This window comes from Benincasa hispida, chromosome 5 (assembly GCF_027475165.1).
Source record: "Benincasa hispida cultivar pf3 chromosome 5, pf3_genome.v1.1, whole genome shotgun sequence".
Lineage (NCBI taxonomy): Eukaryota > Viridiplantae > Streptophyta > Magnoliopsida > Cucurbitales > Cucurbitaceae > Benincasa > Benincasa hispida.
This window is the reverse complement of record NC_143482.1, coordinates 9,890,026-9,908,965: the sequence shown is the minus strand read 5'-3', so window position 1 is coordinate 9,908,965 and position 18,940 is coordinate 9,890,026. Positions and strand designations below refer to the sequence as shown.

General features: G+C 34.3%; 2 protein-coding genes across 6 annotated transcripts; both read right to left on the bottom strand.

Moving 5' to 3' along the window:
- Positions 1-1,586: 1,586 nt before the first annotated feature.
- Positions 1,587-12,201, bottom strand: LOC120077812 (inactive poly [ADP-ribose] polymerase RCD1). Of its 5 annotated transcripts, none has more exons than XM_039031872.2 (8): positions 11,754-12,201; positions 11,378-11,486; positions 5,890-7,131; positions 5,272-5,519; positions 4,911-4,954; positions 3,604-3,789; positions 3,403-3,498; positions 1,587-1,863 (listed from the first exon to the last, which is right to left on the bottom strand). In XM_039031872.2, the coding sequence occupies exons 3-8, from the start codon at positions 7,008-7,010 to the stop codon at positions 1,810-1,812; spliced, it is 1,749 nt and encodes a 582-aa protein (XP_038887800.1). In that variant the 5' UTR covers positions 7,011-7,131; positions 11,378-11,486; positions 11,754-12,201; the 3' UTR covers positions 1,587-1,809. The 5 variants fall into 5 exon arrangements, with proteins under 5 accessions (XP_038887800.1, XP_090169887.1, XP_090169889.1 ...); XM_090313761.1 differs by having other exon boundaries at positions 5,890-8,247; positions 11,754-11,916; XM_090313763.1 differs by having other exon boundaries at positions 5,890-8,143; positions 11,754-11,916.
- Positions 12,202-15,363: 3,162 nt separating this feature from the next.
- Positions 15,364-18,573, bottom strand: LOC120077488 (NAD(P)-binding Rossmann-fold superfamily protein). The gene is made up of 7 exons (XM_039031386.2): positions 18,176-18,573; positions 17,901-18,003; positions 17,729-17,817; positions 17,590-17,645; positions 16,310-16,456; positions 16,030-16,155; positions 15,364-15,837 (listed from the first exon to the last, which is right to left on the bottom strand). Exons 1-7 carry the CDS (start codon positions 18,268-18,270, stop codon positions 15,557-15,559), a joined length of 897 nt encoding a protein of 298 aa, XP_038887314.1. The 5' UTR covers positions 18,271-18,573; the 3' UTR covers positions 15,364-15,556.
- Between the last annotated feature and the right edge of the window lie 367 nt (positions 18,574-18,940).

The following is an 18,940-nucleotide window of genomic DNA, read 5'->3' as shown; positions in this document are numbered from 1 at the left end:
GTTATATTATTACTTATAAACATTATAACTCATATTTTTATGGTGTTTGCTTGAAGTTTGTAATAAATATCTTGGATTTTGATATTTAACATTTGAGTTTTACGAAATTTTAGTTTAGTATATGTTGTAGACAAATTCAAGTATTTTAAGTTAATAAAAAAAAGAATTAAAAAAGAAAAGAAAAATAAATAAATAACCCGACAACCCAACCCAACCCAAATTTTAAGGGTTGGGTTAGGTTGGAGACCCAATTCTGGGTAACCAACTTGACCAACCCAAATTTTCAAGTTGGTCCAAAAAATTCCCCCAACTCATCCCAATCTAACCCATGTACACAAGGGACGGTGATCCTCTATTTCTCAAAATAATTCATAACAAACTAAGCCTTTAGGAAACTTCCAAGTAATCCACAAATACCTAAAGTCTTTCAAGCCAAGTCCCTTGATCCATATGTTATTACCTTCTAGTCAATATTTGGTTGGTTCAGAGTAAGTTCCTCTTCAATTCTTACACAAAATTTCAACTTTAGCGCAATTTGTGCTAAAAATGAAACAACTAACTTGTTTCCCCAACAAACACTTTCTAAAGATATATTTTGTCTTTCAATTCCCTTCATATCCCTAAGAACTAGGATAACAAGAAATCCTTCAATTGTCAAGGCTCTAACTAGATAGTTTATCCTGTTTGAGATTGATAGTGAAAGGTCATAAATGAAACTATATCATGCTCCATGTGGGGGCATATATATATTATATGGGAAAAGTAAACCGATAACTTCGTACCTATGATAAACTTCTTACCAGAGCCAAACGGATCCAAAAATTTATGCTCAATCTGCAGTTACAGAAAAGAAATATGCAAGAAGAATTCGAGTACTTAAAAGCCTCTTACCATGGCCGAAATGGTCCAAGAATTTACGTTCATTCTGTCTCTACAAAATAGAAATATGCAACAAGAATTCAACTTTTGAGTAAGAAATTGAGATAAAACCGACGGGTAAAAGAGGTGAGATGTTAAAAAGAAAGTAAATTGGAAAAGTTATGACAGATCGGCTTTTTCCAATTGACCTTTAAAGTTCAAACGTTGCCTTTTCTTTATCAAACCCACTGAGCAGAGCTAAAAGGGGTCTGATAATTCAAGGACGTTGACCTAGCAGAGCCAAATATACACATAACATGTGAATAGTAATGGTATTCGTACTAGAGAAAAAAAGAAAAATAAAGCACTTGCAAGTTTACCAGCAAAAAGTTTGAACAGTTTCCAATTCGCTCACAAACGACAAATAGAGTAAAATAAAAAAATTGGTAACAGTGCAGAATTCTTAAGCACAGCCAGACTACATACTTCAACCAGTGAACACATCAGCTAAATTGTTTGGTGAAAGACACCGACACCAAGAATCGATCAAGAATCGATATCTAAACCTACACGTGCGAATAACTGCTTAAAGAATAATCTTAATCTCAATTTTCAAATCCTCTGTGAAACTTGATCGTGATTATATCCAATATGGACCATTGATGAATGGAAGAAAGTTTGAAACATAAGTTAATAGCACATTGTGGACAGAAATGAAAGGGAGAAAATTGTAAAACAAACGATAATATAAGAATTGAAGCAATTGACTGAGTATACATAAATAAGCAATTAACTGAGGTACATTGGAAATAGTAACTGTTTCATATAAGCCTATATCGAGATGTCACAAATCAGGTCGACAAATTCAAAGGCAAAATAACAGTAAGACACCATGTACATTAGCAACCCCCGTGACGGAAAGCACCTAAATACAGACTCTTACCAACAGCCTCAACATTCTTTCTCCTTCGGAACTTTGAAAGTACATGGAGACTTTGCAGGTAGCTGAAACAAGAAGAGATTACTTAATTTGCAAACCATCGTCCATTATAAAATCCATACATAAATGTGACAGTGGTCGGAATGTGTTGGTATGTTTCGTGAAAATACGTGCTTATTTCCATATTGTGAGAATTTAAAATGTCAATGTCCCAGTACAGTACATTTTAATTCAAGGTTAAAAAAGAAAACATGTCTATTCAACAATTATCATTTATTGGTCTGTTTGATAACGGTTACAATATTGATTCTGTTTTAAAAGATCATACTTGCTTGCAATTTTTTTTCCCGTATTAAAGATTTAACTGTACAAAAAATTAAAAATGAGGGAGAGAATAACCCATCCCCAACCTACAGAAGATTCAAAATCTTTACAAGTATTATAAGAAAATATGCCCTGTGGTAGGTGGCAACACACACACGCTCAATGGGAAGGTTTTTCTCCTATGGAATTTATTGTTCCTCTCAACAACCTAAACACCATAAACAAGAAGATTCTAGCAAACTGCTACCAAAACATTTCCTGTGTGGAAGTATGACCTTCAAACACCTAGAAGAGATTGTTCGTTTTAAGGGTAAACACATTTTTGCCCATTGAAGTTGAGAGAAATTTCATAAATTTCCGGCGAATTTAAAATGAGAAATAAGTGCTAGACTGTGATACTGAAACATTTGCAAGACTAAAATTTCATGAGAAACCTCAACAAGAATGAAGAGTAAACGACGGCATTCTTAAGATCTGATTCCTTACAAAAATCAGCCCCACGGCGGGATATGAGTATAGAGCACTGAACAGGACAAAGATGCATAATAGGAACTTCATCAAGTATCACTTTTTTGAAGTGATTCAGGGACTTCTTATGGTTGGATGTGAGATTAAAGAGTTAGCTCAACTCTCAACCTTTCAACTGTTTCTCAGACGACAGAGAAATGCTAATTCTCACCATGCTTCACTTTCAATACATCCATTTTGGACTCAACTTCAATTACAGAGACAGGATTCACTATCCTTCCTCTTCTAATAGATGTATAAAGGGGATGGATGTAGTTCCCAAAGTTGACGCTAAATTCATTTAAGATATGAATTAACCGCTGCAAATTCATGCAGCTTTGATGAAACTGGATAAATTTTGTACATGCCTTAAAATCTAAACTTAGCATAATCGCAGAAGTCTTTTGTAATACACAAGACAGGATTCTCTCCTTTTGTAATTTCATACTATCAATGAAATTGCTCCTTATCAAAAATATAAAAATAAAAAATAAAAATCTGCCCATTTACCAGTGCTGTCTGGTATGTGTATTTTTGGTGGGGAAGATAAGGAACGCTTTTGTAAATTGTAGCCTTTATTTTAGCTTTTATAACAACCCTATTGAGTACATTTCCTATCCTTCTAATCAAACAAATACACACTCGAGGAAAAGAAATTTGTAAACTATAATGTTGACCATGTGCAAATGATCCATATTCAAAAGCCAGTCTCTGAACTCTCTACACCATACAAGAACTTAGCAATACCAATCAGACGTATAACATACACATACCTTGCACTGAAGACTCATTAGTGTAGACCTCAGTAGCCGATCCCCAACAATGGACCTCAACCTTCTTATGAATTCGTCCCTACTGATCTTCTTTTCCTATTACAGTACCAAAAAAAAAATATATATATATATATATATATATCAAGATTATCTATAAACAAATAAAATTACAGAAAAGCACTTATAGACACTTTCACTTACTCTAAATAACCCATAATTACCATACACCAATTTCATTTGATTGACAGAAACGTCTTCTGAAATGGCATTAAACAACATTGAGAAGGGCATCCAGGGGGACTTTGGAATCTTCAGAGAGCTAGATCCATGGTCAACCTTTTCCGAGCATCTCTTTTCAGGAGCTGGCGAAGACACACAATCCTCCTCCTAAAAGTAAATGGCTTCCCTCAATATTAAGATGAAAGGAGAAAATGAACAATCTAGCTTTAAAAATTTGAGAGTCCCAAACTTCCTTTACTATTCACATGTACATCTTCTAAGGTCTAAGAGGATTTCTTTTAACTCTTATGCAAAACTCCCTTCTTTGCGGAATTGGGGGGGGGGGGGGGCGTTGCGGGGACACTTTGTATTGATACAGTAGAAAATTATGCTTGGGGGAAAAAAAAGAACAAAGAAAAAAAAATCTCTATTTGATAATTTGCAAAGAAATGGGGGGAGCACCAGCAAGAGCAATGATACTTTGCAAATAAAAATTTTCTTCCCAGTTCCCATCCTTCCCCATAATGTTCTTTGATTCTTCCCCATCCATACTCCCAATAGCTTTTATTGCTCAACTAAAAGAACTTTTACATTTCTTCTGAACCTGTGACCGCATAAGGACTCCAAATTTATGATTTGTTGCACGAAACCTGACAGCATCCGAAGGTCTGAAAAAAGTTTGCTCACAGTTTTAACTCTAAGGGCATCGATGAAACAAGATTGTTTCCGTGATCTTCCTATAAAGAACCCAGTAATCTGGCCTGCCCAGTATGCTATGTAATGTGCCAGTTGAAATAATTACAGAGCATTCTAATCCTACAATAATTAAAAGGAAAAAACAAATTGGCTAGTGAAGCCACCTAAGAGTTAGAACCATTACATTCAATGAATCCTTAAAGGCAGGTCATCCAAATATTGAAGTAATAAAAACTTGTTTAATGAGTCGGAAAGAAAACTGATTCCAGCCAGTCATCAAACTAGGAATTGTGAATGCAAACAATCTTAAAGGTGGTCAGGGAAAAAACAAAAACAAATTAGCTTAACTATGCACAGGAATAAAAGCTTTGGTTGGACGAGATTGGAGGCAACCTTAGGAAATCTATGTTGGCCCAAAATTAAGCTCAACTCATTGAATAAATAACAGCTTTCACAAACATGCATACACAAGCCCACACCTAAAAAAGAGTGGCAATGAGACCACTGACAAGAATTCCCTGATTATTATAAAATTAAAACCTCAGAAAATCCCATATAGAACATAATATTAGAGCCCATAAGAAATGGCTTACTGATTCAATCGATGAGCAATTTATCTGCAACTGGTCCTGCAGCCCTTCAGAATCAATTCCAAAAAATTATATATATATTAGAATGGTAACTTATATCTCCACCAGCCCCCCCAACAAAAAAAAAAAAAAGTGGGGAGAGAGAGAATTGAGGGGAAAATAAAGTAGTATATAAATAATCATTATTTAAAAATAAAATAAAATAAAAAGAGTGTCATTCACGCATCCTGATCAGTTCCAACTTTCATCAAGATACGTGAGCCATGAAAGATTAAATTTTTTTTTTTTTTTTTAAAAAAAAAAAAAAAAAACACTATGATCCCATATACAAGAAATGTACAATGGCAACCAAAAGAGAACTTACCACGTTCAAGAGGACTTGATGATATCTTGAAACTTACAACATACTCTGGAAAAATGTGGCTTTTCATATTCACATTCCAAACTAAATATTGACTTGGATTATGAAGGTCATCTACTCCACTGTCAAAGTTTACAGAGCTGGGATGATATGGTTCACATCCAGGAGCGACAACTTCCACATTTCCCAATATGACATGACAGAACGCTATGTATCTAACCCCTTTTTCATCATCATCGCAATAGCTTGCACTAAACCAGTGCAGAAGTCAATCTCCAGTAATAAAGTAGAACAAAAGAGTTATCCATACACCTAAAAGCTAAAAATAACATACTACATTTGTCCATTATACTGTTTCAACTTTCAGTATCATGATGACCATAATATGATTTTTTTTCTTTCTTAAGATCATATCACGAAAAAGAAAATGGAGGAGGTGATTTTTTTAACATGAGGTGTGGGTTTATTCAGAGCATTCTTTTCCAGGTTTAGAGGTCCATTTCATAAAAAACATGAAAAGATATATCATTATAAGGTAGCTATTAGCCTATTATCTGATCTCGCAGTAAACCCCCATTAAATTCCATATACTATTGAACTGACGAAAGATGAAATGCATACCTAAGATTTGCGCAGCTTGAAGGTGAAAGATGAACACTATATGAGGATGCAAGCTTCGGTCCAGAATGACCTACCCCATATGGCATTCTACCAGATAAAACATCCTTATTCAGAGCTAGCCAACCATACTGAACATTGGCATTCCCACGACTCTTCTTGGTTATCTCTATTTGTTTTTGAAACAGATCCAGTCTATCCTGCATTAAAGGACTAGACCAACGTTTGACCTCGAGTATTTCAACGTTCTTAATAGATTCCATGCTCATTAAGAACATATTTTTTACATCATCCGAATTCACAGTTGAATGAATTGATTCAATTTGAGACGTTGTATAACAATCAATCTCTTTTATTCCTCCAACAGCCTCCTGCGTTTCAGCAGCTGGTTTCTGACTTCTAGTTTCACTGCCTTCCCAATCCCCACCATTATCATAAGTTTTTGTTTTGATATTAGATATCTTGGTATCTCTATTTGACTCTTCAATATACTCTTCTGATTGAGAAATATTTGCTTCAGTTAATCCAATTTCAAGATGCAAATTGATCTCTCTCATTCCTTCATGGTCTGATAATCCAACAGCAGAAGCATCTTCCAGTCCATACTGGTGGAACTGATGCATCACATTGTCACCCGAATAAAATTCTGGAAAGAAACATCGACCATTGTCATCAATCCAGGCAATGTGCTGCTGAATAGCTGTTTTCAGTTCCACTTGGATCATATACAAAGCATCTAGCAGCAAATGACGACCATTAAATTCAACTTCAATTGCCGCATTTTTAATCTGAAACTGTTCCCTAATCAACTTGACAGTTATCTGAGGGTAATCTACCCAATCCCCATCTTCGTAATATAAAAACCTCTGGGGAAGTCCACTTCTGCTAAAATTTTTATAGTTTCTAAGAAAAGATCTCCTTGAGTTTGGCCCACAACTGACTTCACAGTCATCGAGTCTCTTGGACTTGGCATGTCTATTCCTAGATGAGGTCAACTTGGACAAAAATGCCTTGTAGCCAGCTCCAGCATGTGCCGTGCCTTGATTTTCCCTTTTCCTCTTCAAACCCACAACAATCTTTTGGCCATTATGCAGAACCTTAGTTAACTCTGTTTCCATATTCATCTACAAGAACAATCCTTATCTACAAACTATATCCTAAAGATCAACTATTAGAATATTTACAAATCTCTTCTTCACTATCCAGGGGTTAGATAAGCCATGCAATTGAGAAAATTCAAAAACCCTGCAAAACAAATTTAGTTGTTCAACTTTCAATTTATTAACTTGCAGATTTTTGTTCTTGGTCTGAAAAATTACAATAATGCTCCAATGATGAGCATCAATATCTTATAGAAAATTATTTGGCACATTTTAGCACTTCCAGATAATAAATTATTTGGGGGAGAAAGACAGATGACTAACAAAAGAAAATATAAAATCAGACTACAGAACTAATGAAAATATGTTAACATGACACAGATACAAGATATCATTGAAATTATTCCTAGTGTTTTTCAAGGTATTCTGTATCACATGAGTTCATAGCAAAATGAACTTATTGCAGGAACGGAAAGTCCACAACATACAACTTTTCTGCGTCCTGTAAAAGTCGAGAAAAATCTCACTTTTAACATTTCTTTGAGCAGGCTTGAGGAAAAGAGAAAAACTGAAAGAGGAGCATGCAAAGTAGCAATAAGGGTACAAAAATAGTTCAGCACAAAAACAATCTTTCATCATATCAAACATTCTTCCCTGGACCAGAAATCCCAATGTCAATATAAAGTGAGTTCCAGCAAATGGGGCAGTTTGAATAATATTCAATTGAAGGGTATCACTGTCTTCATAGCTCCTTAACAATAAGCCAGAATACCAGCATCAGTTTTTAGTTTGTCAATGGATTCGTGCTTCCCCAATGCAATAAATTTGTCATAAAACAATTAACATGGTCTTCAAAGCCCTCCGTAGTAAACAAATGAGTGGAGAGATACTGTTCTATAAGAACCATTAGAGAACCAATTTGACAGCTCCTTGGCTTCACAAATGCCTGGTTCATGGAATATAATCAAGCTTCCAACTCAGTGCACATCGATGAAATATCAACAAAGAACTCTATTCTCCTGTTTCTGGTACAATCATATCTACCATCTGATTTGATCTGTCCAGTTCACTGGTATTTACAACAATCGAGTTCCACACATATTCTTCTGTTCTCTTCACAAATACACAACTGATTTCTGTATCTGTTCACTTCTGTTCTGCTCATTCACCATTCAACAAGTCCAGAAAATGAATAATAGATTCAAGATCCAGCCTTCCACAGATCTAACAAAATTGGACATTGGAGTGCCATCTGTCCAATCTAAATATGGTTCGAAAACAAAATAAGATCCACAGCTTTAAGTAAATAGTTTGGACAATAGAGCAAAAAAAAACTTCTTTACCACTTTCAAATCTGTATCGTAATAACTCATCATAATTCATAAGCAATTATAAAGATATACAAGTCAAGATCAAGTACAAAGAAGTGTGGGAACCAAGAGGCACAAAGATCTCTATCCCTTTTGGGATGAATGAAATCTCTCCTTTGATTAATGCTCTAAGAAACATTAGCAAAAGAAGGAACCCCCCATTGTTATACTTCACCTAACTGTTGCCCTCTCTGTCCTGGAAGTACATGATCTCAAGACCACCTCTTCATGTATTGCTCTTACCCTCAATTTCTATGATGCTGGTCGTTCGAATACTTCCAATGTTCCGTAGTGTGCTCCCCTTTCGATCATCCAAGGCTTGACTCAATTAGTGGTAGGCCACTATATAAAACAAAAGTGAGGTCTTATCCATCAGAGACTTTATTTAGATGCTTCAATGAAAACAAAGAATATAGCTTTTCACCATCTTTGTAGGGGTGCCTGTTCCTTGTACGACACTTTGGTGCTCTCAAAAGAGTTCTATTGTAAATATAATTCTTTTCTTATTAGCACCATTGGGAGAATCTTACGTAATCCAATTGGTATGGTTAAGGCAATCTCTCTTCAACCTTTTACCTTTTTGCAGTATTTCCTTCTTATCAGAGTCAAAGTCTGGTTGTTTCCTATGATTTAATAGGAAAACAAAACAAACGAAATACTTCCCACTATTATTGACCATTTCAATTAATCTAGTCTACTACAAACCATTCAGAAATTCATGGCACTCTTAGACCATCTTAAACCAAAAGATCGGGTGATCTCATTTTGACACAAATTAAAAGGCCTCATATTTCTGTCATTCTGTACAACCTCTGTGTCTTATGTATAAATGTGGCACCAAGGTTTGTGAATGGTTTGTTTCTTCTCTGACTACTCAGTAATGGGCTTTCTTTAAGCTACATATCTTTATATGTATATGGCCCGGAGGAGAATTGTTAGCTATTTAATTTTATTATAAGAAACAAATTTCATTTATGTATGAAATTACAAAAGAGATTTCTCCAATTGGCCAAAATAGAAGAGAGGTTATAAGAGCTAAAGAGGAAAAAAATTTGAGTATATAGCAACTTTTAAGGTCTCATTAGGAAATATGGCAAAACCCAGAATCTTTCAGATTTTTAGCAAACCAGCTCTCGAACACATGCATCTTCCCATATTCTGAAATTGCCCTCAATGAATTCTGAAAATGCACTCATCACCACGAACATATATAGTGTAATTGCATCTTGTGTTAGCAGCTTTAAATCAAATACCATTCCTGAATTTTCTCCCCAATCAAATTTGAATTTCAAAATTTATCTTCTGTTGTTCTCAGATTCCCTTTTATGTATTATCTTTTCCTTTTTCCGATTTTTCACACATCATTTTCATTTGTCTTCTTTTTTAGAAATATTTGTCATATTGTTAACAATATGGTTTCTATTATATAGAAATCTACTTCTTAAAATTTAATCAAATAATATATCATTGTTATATAACTATATTTATACATTTATTACATTTATAATATTTTATGTTTTTTAACGATAATAAGCTTTTAATTGATCATAGTTTTTTGTTCTTAACAATTGTAAGGTTCAATCGATCTCCATAATCCAATCCACTTTGATCTTTTGTTATGTAGCGCTTAATCAGCAGCGAGTACAAGCTCGGCCACAAAATAAAATCTACCCCGGTCAGTTCCAAGCCACCATTGTGCTCCAATTTTTAGCTTTGAGTTTCATGTATGAAGTTATTGATTTATGACTGAGAATTCTGGAGCTTACTACATTCTAAATTTGCTGAGTTGCTTAATATGGCCGCACAAAAGAGAGAAAAACGTGTTTGGCTAAGATTTAGTGCTCGACATTTCCATAGGCAAAGAAGGGAGAATCGGGATCGAACCTCCACTAGAAAGGCTTCCAACTATGGGAAATTTATTGAAGTGAGAATTGTACGTTATGTTTTGATCGTTTGATTAGTTCTTCTGTTGTGGTTGAATTTTGTGAGACAATTTCTTGTGGGGATTGTGATTATGAGTTTCTATAATGTTTAGGTTACACTGTAGGCCAGAAGCCAAAGGGACTCGAATCAACCTTCAATCAATAAGATCTTGTGATTGAGGCTCGGCTTTGTCCATCAACGAAATCATCTGATTGGAGCTATTGCTATGCTATTCTGCTACTCATATTGAGACGTTCAAAATCATCATTATCAAAATTGTACGATATGTTCTAATTGTTTGATTAGTTTCTCTGTGGTTGCTGAATTTTGTGGGACGATACCCTTTTTTTTTTAAGAAACAGAATACAAAGGCATACTAGAACCAAACCCTCAAAAAACCCACTAAAAGTGATTCCAACCGCTTTCATTGTGCACACCCCAACTAATCTTATAAACCACATTTGTATCAAGAAAAAGGAACCAACTCAAGGCATAGACGCACATGTCAACCCCAATGATAGGTTTTGTTTTCATAAGGAAGGAATAAATAAAAAATATATATGTATCATATGACCAACATAATAAGGGATTTATCCAACTAAGTGATCACATAAAAGGACGAAATGCAAAGGAAAAATCAAATTTTAAAAATAACAATAATATTAAATCAAAAGCATGTATCGAGGAACCATTGAGGTGAAAACAAAAAAAAGAACAAAACGATGAAGAACAACTATGATCAACTAGTTCTACTTTCAACAGCTTAATGTATTCAAGTTCCTTATCCAAGAAGAAATAATAATAATAATAATTATTATTATTATTATGGGGAAAAGATTAATAAAAAAAAATGGAAAAGAATGATAATGGACAATCTTGGACTGAAGTTAATTTTTCATGGCCTCCTATCGAGCCTCTAGTTCTAAGCTTTATAGGGGCTTTTAGCCTTAGAATACGATTATCAACGAACCTTGCTTCTTATCATTTATCAAACAAAAGAGAAAGCAGGAGAACGACTTAAACATAACATTTCTAAACATTTCTAAACTACAATGGTCTGATCTGAAGGTAATAAAACAAGATCCGAGCAGAAAATACCGTTGTCTGCAGTCAGCGGTCATTCTGTACAAGCCGCTCCTTTTCCCCATTCTCTGCAGCTACCAAATCAATCCAATTATACCCAAGCAGCTAACATACCAATGAAATCCTTCAACATAAAAGAAACCGAAAGCAATTAGATAAAATATTCCACAGATCAAATACACATACTATCCATATTTCAAACTGCAACAACATCAATAGATCAAAGATACAGTACACGATTTCCAAAAACATAATCGCGTGAGCAGGAAAGAGAACATATAAAATCGACATAAATACCTCAAAGTCGCAAAAAAAAACTCAAATTGAAAAGAGAAAAATACAAAGACGAGCAAATCGAATGAGGAGAATCAGAAATTGAGAGAGTAATTACATAAACTCTGAGTAGGAGACATAGAGATGGAGGACGAAGAAGATGAAAAAAGGGAATCTAGGTCTTCGGAGGCGGTTTCAGGAAAAGAGGAGAAGAGCGTTGAGAAAGAGGGAGATTGGAGATGAAACGACGCCGTTCGAGCGGACACCTACCAACCGATTCTGACTCGTGGACTCGGCTGAGTCCACTTTTGATTGCGACTTGAAACTCGAAAGTAAAGTTTGCTTGGGCCCGAAGTTCCACGAGGATAACGTTACACGAACGGTGTCGTTTCGTCAATATAGACCAGGCCCCACACAAATTTTTTCTTTTTATAATTGTTTAATTGGTTTTTCCTTATCTAGAGAGACAGAGCCTTGAATGAAATGTACATGATTATTTATTTAGTTAGTATAGAGGGGATGGGAGGATTCTTAGTGGTCAATTCGATTTTTTCGTTTAAGAGGCCAATTTAAAATCAAATTGAATTTATTAATTTTATAAAGATGAAACTAGTCTGATATTCAAATAAAGGACAAAATCAATAAATATGTTTCTATTCGATTTAGTTTATTATTGTTTTGATTCTCGATTTTAGGTTAATTTTTCATTTTTTTTTCTTCTCATTTTTAATTTTAATTTTTACTTTTGTTTTTAATTAAGTTTTTATTTGCTTTTTTAAAAATTAAAATTGAACATGTTTATTTCTTTTATTACCATTTTTTTTTCTAAATAATAACAAGTAAAATGCTAAAAGGGACCTAGGGTTATAATTTATTTTTAATGAAATATATTTACCCTTTGTTGGGTTTGGTTCAATTTTTTACTTGTTTTTTTAATAAAAAATCGTTATGAACCAATAATTTGTTGTTTACTCCGAAGACAAACTATAAATCCAATTTAATACTAAAAGTCAAACCAAACTAATAGAATGGGTTGGTTCGATTATATATATCAGAAGCTTTGAACATAAAAGTAAAATTTGAAGGACTAATTTAAGTATATACTACTCAATTAGTTCAAGTTGTCTTAATTCAATAATAACTGACATGTATTCCTCCTTCACCTAGTAATGTACGAGCAATATTTGAATACATCCTTAGTTATATCTATCCCATTATAATCTATTTTTTAGAAAAATAGGGGTTGAAGATTCAAAGCATGGACCTCATGGTCGCTAACGCATCTCGAATGTCATTTCAGTTATGTTCACTTTGATGATACAATAAAATAAAAGAAGTTTACCACATAGCAAATTGTAGTTTGACAACCGCATAGACTACACAAAAACAAATGTAGCACCCAACGCGGCAACACACCTAAGTATTTTCATAAATTATCTATAAAATCGAAAGTTTTGTGATTGTTTTTTTTTTTTCATTCAATTATTTGTATGAAAAAATTATTTATTGAGACCATCATGACTATCTTTTGATCACAATAGATGTAGATTCAAAAGCCTGACATATCCCCTATGGCAACTATTAAATACAAATTTAAAATTATTACACTCTTTTTTTTCTCATACATTAATTGTTACATTATAACCTCTCTTAATAATTTAACCTTCATATGTGCATACATTTATAGATGAAACTGTTAGGCACAATTGCAAATTGAACAAAAAAAAAAGAATAAAACAAAAATAATCACAATAATAATAAATTAAAAACACACTTGTAGAGAAACTTTGGTCTAATCCTAGTTTCCCAACAATTTGATAGCCCAATGTTATAAATAAAATTGGGTGAGGAGAAAGACCCAAACGAATAAGGATTGTGCTCCTTCTTCAAGTTCAAAAAATACTTAGGTACTCTATGTGTTAGCACCTATGTCTGTGCAACCCAGAGAGGTGTCCAATAAAATTTGCCACATGATAGTTTCTATATTTTTTTATTTTTTTTTTAAATAATTTTTTTTTGTATATTAAAAAATGACAATATAGGATAAGATGCACCTAATCAATACGCCTTCAAGTTTTTTGTATTTTGCCTTCCCAACTCGACCACTACATGCTTAGAGTCAACAATGCTTGCAATGCCTATTTGAATCTAAGTCGTACCAACCAACTATGCCATTTGCATCCAACTTCTTTCCACTTGTAGAGAAATTTCTTAAAGTTTGATTAAATTCGATTAAGAATTTAAGAGAATGGTGAAAATCATAGTATGGAAATTGAAAGAAAACAAACTGAAATTTTAAAAACAAAAAACTAAGATGAAATCTTTACCAGACAAAACCTTAAATTTTACAATTAGAATTTATATAATACAACCATTTTTCAACACAACAATGAGAAATTCGAACCTCAAACATCTTGAAACATACACCTGAAGCATATTTCACTAGTTTACTTATGCTCAGGTTGGCTAGATGATACAATTGTTAGTGTAGAAACAACATTTATCCTTTATAAACTATGTCACTCTCTATTTTGACATGCTATATTAACCTTCCTATCAAGCTTGATAGATATTTCACATCATTATTTTTTACTTAAGATGTGTTTGAAATACATCTTTAAGTATTTATTTTAAAAGAATAAGTTATTTTAGAAGAAATTTAAGTGTTTGACAACCATAAATGTATTCTAATCAACTTTTATTAAAAAGTATTTAAATAAAAGTGAATTTTTTATAAACATTTTTTCTCAACGGATCCTTAATAACAAACTTAAATGTTTAAAACGTTTGAATGATTAACTCTAAATAGACTCAATCATAGAAGATGAAACAATTTAACCTTAGTCTATACCATACATGTTTGTCTATTTCTTCCAAGAATCACAATATAATTTATGCAATCCATACCGTTTAATATAGTGAAAAGTTAGGGATGTTGAAAACAAAGAATCAATACTTCTACCTCCACAGTATTAATATAAGACGTTTGATTCTGTAAGGCCTCTGATACTTTACACCAATAAGAGAAAGGTGATAGACCACCAATATTATTTCAGTATCAAAGGAGGAAGAGTAAGGGTAATATGGGAAAGTTTAGAAAAGATGAATGTGCTTCGGTTGAGAAGATGGAGACCACCCCGACTGGGGACCCTTAGTTAGTTAGGGAATTTGTGATATATTAAAAGGGAAGGGGAGAGAGCTGGGTGGGTTTATGAATATTTTCGTAGTTGTGTGGTTAGGGCAGAGAGGAACCTCTCGTCTGTGAAGGAAAGCGGTAGAACTATCTTTACTTTCAGTATATGTGCTCTTTCAGTTCTTGAATTCAATAAAACTCCATTCCTAGTTTGGTATTCTATCAAAAGGGTAAAAGAGAATATACGAGAGACAAATATGGCAAGGGACGTTAACCGTGAGGAGATCTAGAATGGGGGGCCATGAGTATGGGAGCCTGTGGAGAGGGGATATCTTGAGTAAAGGCTGACCTTTTGAGAAGAGGATCACCAATTCTCTCGAATGTGCTGGTCTTTTATTTTCTTTCTTTCTCAGATATCGTAGCATACTTGTTTCCTTTTCTGGTTATTGTAATTGAGACTATATCATCATATTTCGTTATCAATACATCATCAGAGCTGGTTGCTCTGTTTTCTTACAAATTCATCCAACCGTCCTTCCGAAAAATTCCAATCCACATTTTCTGTATGTGCACAAGCCCTGTAAGAGATTATATATAATACTAAAGAATATAATACTGGTAAGATATATTTCAATATATGAAACTATAGCAATATAGAAGAATGTTTTAAGTGTACTATAAAAGTAGGTTGATCCTCAAATAACTATGACTAAAGAAGCTAATTTTGATTATGATATTTTCCAAACCATTAGATGTGTTTCTTCAGCAGAAATTGAGAGAGGATTACGTCACGCTCTCACTTTTGCTGCAGCTTCCTTGATCTGTTCAACTGTGAATACACCAAAGACATCGTCGTCGGTGATCGCATTGATGGTAGCAAGTGCTAAATCGTCCACGCTGACGGGGGGAGCAAGAAAAACGTCGGAAGCAGGAATGGAACTTAGAGGTTTGATGAAGTTTCCAAAGACAGACAGAAACTTTTCAACTGGTTCTCCAACCAAATCCAAGGGAATCTCAAAACCATCTACCCTCCTTTTTCCATATATGAAAGCAGGTCTAAGTACAACGCCTGCAAATCAACGAAGAATATGGATCAAATTGAATAGAATATGGCTTGATATCAGTCGAGAAGTTTGACTGATGATAGAGATTTTTCTAAGTGAAATAATTTTTCTACTATACTACCTGCTTGGTTTATGAACAAAAATAATGGCCCTAAATTTTGGCCCTCATAAATATTGCAAGACGAGTAGGAAATTACCAGATCTTGGAAATTTGGAGAGGACCTCGGATTCTGCTTGCCTTTTTCCAGTGAAGTATGAAGATGAAAGCAGAAACGAAGGTAGATTGTAATCATAGACTGATATTAAGACAAACTTGGGAATTCCTACCAGAGACAAGAACATTCAGAACAGTGCAGCGAATAATGTACCCTTGATCAAAGAATCACAAAAATTGAACTGAGCAACAGAAATTTTAAGTTTACAAAGCTTACTGACAGAGAGATACTCATCAAAATGTGCAATCGAAAAATTGCTTACCAAAATCATATGCTGCATTAACAGCCGCAACATTGGCATCACCATTAATTCTTTTCATCTGTTCCTCACTGCCAAAACCTCCAATTGTTGAGACCACTGCCGTAGCCCCAACAAGTACGTCATCCCACTTGAGGTAGAAAACATCTCCTGAATAATGTAAAATGCGTCGTTAATACCCTTATGTACGAAGAGGGGAAGGTTTTTTCTTCCTTTAACGAAAGTGAATATAGTATAGTTCATTCATAGCAATCAGGTACAAGCTTCTACGTTGTTCCTATTTCTATACTGTGAATGCCACAAATTACAAGACTTCCTAAATTCATCCAGAATACCATATGTGATAAACACGCCAATGACAATAGATAACATAAAGAAAATTCAGGTGGAGAGAGAGGCAAAACGTATAAATTGGAAATTCCCTTATTTCTTTCTAAAATGCATCAAACCGTCCTTGTGAATAGCCCACACACTCATGCTCCTTACGAACAGCCTAGAAAGACCGATAAAAATGTAGACAGTATATGACTGTGGAAAGCAAATTATGTGTGTGCATTCCACAATGACCATTCCTAAATAACTGTTTGCATCTACAGCGTTCATGCGAATGTGCCAATAATTCTGAACTATGAATATCGTTTAACTCCAATTAGCAAGTTCAGGCAAAGTGAAATTTGGTTGATTTCCAACAAAGCAATTCTTTAACCATTGCCAGTTTATTACAACATGAGATTGATTTTGTCTCACATTTCTAATTGATAGACTTTGTACATAGGTGAGTGGATACCAAAACGAGACTTCACAGTTTTTAATCTTTCCCCAGAGAACAAACTGAGGGAAAGTTCTTTTGAATCTCATTTGATCTTATGCTTGTTCGTCAGGAAATTCCCTTATTTCTTTCTTTTATATCCAAAAGGTGCATAAGTTTGAGATCAGAATATTATCATCGTTAACATGATATTTTTACAAATCTTCCTCTCCAATCCCCCTAATAGAGATCTCCACTTAAAATTTTTGCCTTGAGCCAATTATTTTCCCTTTCTCCATGATCTCCAGACATATAAACCTTCGTCAGTAAGTACAGAATTTCTCACTTCTCAAAGCCAAACCAAGAGATTGGAAAACTAACTTTTTAACATGTAGGTCATTGATGAAGCAGTTATTCCATCTTTTCATTCGAGATAATTCTATGTTCTATATTTAACTAACTGCCTAAATTTTTATGATCATGATACAGTTGATAAAAGAATTCCAAGGTGTGCTGACATGCCAAAGAAACTTGCCTGGAACCCAAGTAACTTGATCTACCCATGAACTCGTAATGGTTGGACGACCTGACCTGCACAACATGACGTTCGTATGAAACAACATATGTTCAAATCAGTCATAAAGAAAGATTAAAAACAACACCATTTACAAGACCTGCTCACACCAACAACTTCGATGCCCTTGGATACTGCCGCCTTACATATAGCAGAACCAACAAATCCGCTACCTCCTAAAACCACAACCTACTAAGATAAGCCACACAAACAGAGAAATGATAAATAATCAATTGCCTGAGATAATCGATCTTCATCCAACAACAGCATACCTTCTCACTCCTAACATCCGCAACTACATCAATAGTATTTGGCGCATATTCATCCCCCACTCCCGCATCTGCATAACTGCATCTAACTCCAAACCGGCACGAACTGAGATATAACAAAAAAGAGACCCTAATTACCAACAGATTCGGACTTCACTCGAGGCGTATTACGCTATTACGAGCGGCAGAAGTCAATAAAGAGCAAAACGCGCAAAAATTAATGCAACAAACTGGACGGTAAAGTGTTCAAGTGGGAGTAATGGAAGAAAGAAGCATACCGGGGCTGTAAATGCAGGTCGGAGCGAGGTCGGAAGGAAGCTCTTGGGAGGGCGGAAGCGGAGGAGACAGCAGGTGAGAAGAAAATTGACGCCATTATTGGGGGAATCGGAGAAGCGAGTGGTGAGGAGGCAGTGAGGGATTGGAGTATGGAGGAAGGAAATGGAAGATGGTGGAAGGAAGAAATTGACGGGCGAAGAGTTGGTTATGGAGCTATGGCTGAGAACTTGCTGGTGGCAGAAGCCCCTAAAACGCTCGTCACAGATTTTTTTTTTTCCTACTCGAAGTGACACGAGGACGACGACATTAAACAAAAAAAGAAGAAGAAAAAAAAAAGAAAAACCCACAACTAATAAATTATTAAATTCCAAATTTAGGGGTACTGCGGAGTTAATACGTTGGAGAAGATGGTAGGTTTACGTTCGGGTTGTAAAGTTGTAAAATTAAGTTGTTCGATAATTGTGAAAAATAAATCAATGAAGTCGGATAGAGTTACTTGGTAAATATAAAAAATAAAGATAGAAGGGAAAATTAAAGGCATGTTTGATAGATAATTTGAAAATAAAATTTTAAAACAAGAAATTCAATTAAAACATTGTTGTATTTCATGTTTTCAAATATATGTTTGGTAGCAAATTTAGTAATTGGATTTTTATTTAAACAATTATTTAAAATATGTTTGATACTATATATTTATAAATCATAAAACTAGTTGTAGTTACCCATCGATATTTAGTTGATAATAAACTATTATTAATTTATTTATG